The 5,000-nt window shown below is 45.4% G+C and overlaps 1 protein-coding gene across 1 annotated transcript in view; it reads right to left on the bottom strand.

The window, feature by feature from the left end:
- rdh8a (retinol dehydrogenase 8a) overlaps positions 1 to 5,000 on the bottom strand; it is a gene marked incomplete at its 3' end in the record, with an annotated part of 28,340 nt that overhangs the window by 21,582 nt on the left and 1,758 nt on the right. Inside the window, exon 2 of the mRNA XM_084328819.1 lies at positions 1,478 to 1,639. Coding sequence (XP_084184945.1) covers positions 1,478 to 1,639 — 162 coding nt within the window. The remainder of the gene's footprint in view (positions 1 to 1,477; positions 1,640 to 5,000) is intronic.

The raw sequence follows: 5,000 nt of genomic DNA, 5'->3' as shown, positions 1-5,000 counted from the left end.
CATACTGGCTCAATTGGCAGAGTCAGCGGGAGGGAAGCCGGTGGGGTGGTATTGGTAAACAGCGTTGTAAACAGCGACTCCTACAGGTCGGTCAGGGCGCTTGCACAGTGAGGGAGGGAGATGGTGAGGGTAGTGTGACCTCCCACACATTACACCTCACCAATGAGAGTCCGCGCTGGCAGGTGAAAAGATGCTGCTGGCCGTCTCCTATGACTCGGAGGAAGCATCGGATAGACTTCAGGGCTCCCTAGACCGACCAGTGGGGGGCACATAACGACTAAATTGGGATGGGAAAAAAACACAGAAAAACAGGAGGAGAAAAAGTGGATAAAAAAAAATACCTCGGTGTGCACATCGACAACAAACTGAACGGGTCAAAACATGCAGAGGCACTGTACAAGAAGGGCCAGAGTCGACTCTACTTTCTCAGAAGGCTGAGATCCTTCAATGTCTGTACAAGGATGTTGAGGATGTTCTATGAGTCGGTGGTGGCGGGCGCCTTCTTGTACGCTGTGACCTGCTGGGGCAGCGGACTGAGAGCAGGGGACACAAACAGGCTGGATAAGCTGGTCAGGAAGGCCAGTAGCGTGGTTGGGGTGGAGCTAGACTCCCTAGCGAGGGTGGCGGAGAGGAGGAGCCTTGCTAAGCTCCAGGCCATCAGGGAAAACCCCTCTCACCCACTATACACAGACTTGGCTGACAGGAGGAGCATGTTCAGTGCTAGGCTCACACTACCTAAATGCAGCACTGAACGGCACAGGAAGTCCTTCATTCCAACAGCCATCAGACTATACAATGCATCACTGTGCCTCACTGCATCACTGAGCACAGAGTGACAGTTACCATCTTCCTGGACTCTTACTTTTGAAACAGCACTGTGCAATATTCACCTACTGTAGACCTCAGTATATTTTTACTGTATTTATTTACTGTATATTTTATTCTATTTTATTCTACTCTTATCTTAGGCAGTTTGATTTGTTTTGTTATTCTTATTCGTGACCTGTTCTGTCTAAATGTTTAATGTTGAGCGATTTGCAGTGTCAAATTTCCCTCGGGATAATAAAAGTATTTCTATTCTATTCTAATCATCTGCACCTTTGTTTACACTGTTTATTTTTCCCGTATTTTATATTCAGAGTTAATTATATTGTTTACACTGTTTATCTTTTCTCATATTTTTATATTCAGATCACATTTTATTGCCTATATTCATGTCTTTCTACTATTACCCTGCTCGTACCTGTACCTCCGCTCCTCCCTCCCCCATGCTGCTATGACGCTCACATTTCCCAATATTCCCTATCAATAAAGGAATATCTTATCTTATAATATCTTATCTTAGATATCTAACACACACACACACACACACACACACAAGTGCGTCAAAGCACTTAATCTAAGGCCAAAGACGGGACGGTCCGTGGCCAGACATACGGGTCCAAACGGAGCTGGTTCCTGCCGTCACCTCACTCACTGAGAATATCAATATGGCGGCCCTTCACGCCGTTGATGCACTGCTTGACCGACTCATCGCTGCACACGTCCAGGCGCTGCAGGGTCAGAGTCTTCCCGTACGCGTCCCCTGCAGCCTCCAGCAGCCTGGCCTTCTTCTTCAGGTCCCGCATAGTGGCGATGACTGGTAGAGAGAGAGAGAGAGAGAGAGAGAGAGAGAGAGAGAGAGAGAGGGGGGAGATACACAGAGAGAGAGAGAGGGGGGGAGATACACAGAGAGAGAGAGAGAGTGAGAGAGAGAGAGAGAGAGAGAGAGAGAGAGAGAGAGAGAGAGAGAGAGAGAGAGGGCAGAATAACACTGACATTTGAGACACATAAACAGCCTGGCGCACTGACTCAGTGATGATTAACATTGAAAGGGAGTAGAATCCTGCGTTCTCTTCCTCCTGTTACATTCTTACATACATTCTCATGTGATGCACGCACGCACACACACACACACACGCACACACACACCCACACACAAGGGTGTAGATTTGGTTTCAACATTGGGGGGGGGGGGGTACTTTAAGTGGGGGTCTGGAGGTCCTCGCCCAGGTAATTTTGAGGATCAAACACTTCTTTCCCTGCATTCCGGTGTACTTTCATGCACCAATTTGTGCCTATTCTGCATCAATTCATGGTGGAAATGTCTTTATTTATGGTAAAGACAACATTCAGGTTTGTTAATATATAAATGTTTTTACTCCCTTGTTTTTTACCTCTATTTTTTGTCTTTCATATTAGCTATATTTTTGGAGGGGGTCAAATTTACCTCTTCTCAATATTGACATGTCCCCTGCAATTTGTTTGGCTTTTCTCTTAGACATTGCAGCAATTCTCAGACCGGTCATGGTGCATTTATATACATGGCCAAGACTTCCGAATATAAGTACACTATATCTACATCTGTACCCAAGGCCGGCCATCACATTGAGGAGTGGTTGGTATTTTATATACTTGTCCCGGAAAGCCTGGTCCATGTACATTTACATTTACATTTACATTTAGTAATTTAGCTGAGGCTTTTATCCAAAGCGACTTACAAGTTCTGTACGAAAAGTCATCAGGAAGGGCACAACTCTATCAGCTGAGTAACAATGTTCATCAAAGTGTTGAGTGCTACAGTGTAGGTTAGTTTAGTAGGACTAGTGCATGACAGTAAGGTTAGTTAGGGTTAGATTATTTTTTTTTCTCAGATAATGGTTGAAGAAGTGCGTCTTTAGTCGACGGAGAAAGATTGGACGGGATTCGGCTGTCCTAACTGGGGTGGTTCATTCCACCATTGTTGGGCAAGGACTGAGAAAAGGCTGCAAAGGCAGGTTCTCCTTGATGACCTTCCCGGAGCTCGGATAGGAGTGTGTCTGAGACGGCCAGAAGATGCAGAGTGTAGGGGTCTTGAGGGTGTGTAGTTAGAAACCATTGACCGGAGGTAGGCGGGAGCGGTTCCCTTTGCCGCACGGTATGCCAGGTCGAGGGCCTTGAAGCGGATTCGTGCAGCAATGGGGAGCCAGTGCAGGTCCCTAAAAAGTGGGGTGACATGGGCTGACTTCCGTAGGTTTGAGATCAGGCGGGCCGCTGCGTTCTGTAGAGGTCAAAGGCACAGTCTACTTTGTGATTAGCACCTCCTTGTGGCTGGTGTCAACAAAAACAACATCAGGTGTATTTGGTATGTTAGCAAAGACATCATTGGTAAAACCAAACCATTCTGGTAGCACTCTAGTATGCTTGTACATTGCTGCACTAGATGGTGAGATGTTTTGTACCGCATCAGACGCAATGTCCACAATACTGTCATGACGAGCTATGTACAGGTGTTTGTATGCATTACATCCATTTGTTATGTGTGCAATGGATACTGTTGTTGTGAATCCTGATGGTTTAAACAGAATGGACTGTGAGTTTGAGAATACCAGGTGGACAGATTGTACTTAGTGGGTAATACCTGCAGTCTTGCTTTGATGGTAAATTAAAAAACATCCTCACCAACAGCTGTGTCCTTAAACACTAGTGTGAGACTGAGTGGTCAGCAAACTCTAAACAGGCTAGTTTTCCCTGTAATCTGAGTCCACACCAGTGCTGCCTGGTATCAGACTGCTTCATGCTAAGCAGAACCCTCCTTGCAGAGTCTCTGTGCAGTCCGACAGTCTCTTCCTGCGGTGTTGGGATGTTGGCCTTCACAACCACACAGGGGTCTGTCTGTGATAAGTTCATCAGAGACTTCAGTCTGTGTGTTGACACACACACACACACACACACACACACACACACACACAAACACACACGCACGCACAGCACTGACAGAAACAGACACTGAGGTCAGAGCGTTCATCCCACGGCCGTCGGTTTGCACAGACCGGCATTGATTCCTCCTGAACTTTGCACCCGCAGGAAACGCGAGCCTACACAAAGACAAGGTTATCAGCTGTAGCTGTTGACTTGACGTTCTACCACATTTACAACTGTGCGATACGCACACCACCCTTGTTATTATTACTAACGCTATCTAACCGGGGGGAGGGAAGCGGCTGTATTACACAACCAGTGGCTGTAAACAACCACTAATCTCAATCAACCTGCTGTTGTCCCCAATGGCCGGATCCACCTTGTTATCCGGCCTCTCTGCTAAAAGAACAAGCAATCAACGCCACCTGCCAGCAGACACAAACACACATCAGCGGGAATAAACACTAATACAATTGTTTGTGTCGTAATAGGATAATCTTTTATTTCATTTTCCGAGACATCTGGATGAAGATTGAGAGGACGTCACAGCTAGGCACACGAATCAACATTATATAGGAGGGATAATGGAAATCAAAACAAACAGACGTTTGACAGTCGTATGGTGTCTATACGCTACAGTAGGCTGTAGGGATATTAGCATTACTATGTTATCTTTTGCTTTGATTCAGATTCAGATTCAGATTCCTTTTATTGTCATGTCAATCAGTACTTTACAGCAAAAAAAAATGTGAAATTCACTTTGTTGTGGTTCCTCAAGCATAGCAGCATCCAATAATATTAATTAAATTAAATTAGCATAGAATAAGAATAGAATACAATTAAAAAGACTAAATAAAGATGACTATGTAGTGTACAGTTCTAAAAAAGTGTGCATGATGAGAGAGATAGCTGCAACATACAACTTGTCCAAGAAAGACAATTCATCAAAACCAAATATGTGCTCTGCATTAATTAGATCTTAATGAAGCAACAAGAGAGATTTATGTATTGGGGGAAAGAGAGAGGTGAACAAGGGCTCCATTGTTCACGGTTCCTGGAGGAATTATTCTTGGGGCAGCTTAAACATTCTTGAATGAACTGCTTTGCCTCGCATGTAGCGGGTTTGGCGCATGTCACTGCCACTAAGTATTACTCTCTGAGTCTCTGGCCACTGGGATAATCAATCTAGGTTGGATTTCCCCAAGTCCTCCGGAACAGAGTTGAGCGGAGAGATCATCTCTTTTTAAACTCGCTCGGACGGTCTTTCCAAGGGAGCGGGG

This window comes from Notolepis coatsorum (genome assembly GCF_963971535.1).
Source record: "Notolepis coatsorum genome assembly, chromosome: 14".
Lineage (NCBI taxonomy): Eukaryota > Metazoa > Chordata > Actinopteri > Aulopiformes > Paralepididae > Notolepis > Notolepis coatsorum.
The sequence above is the reverse complement of the archived record's forward strand: the minus strand, read 5'-3'. Positions and strand labels throughout refer to the sequence as shown.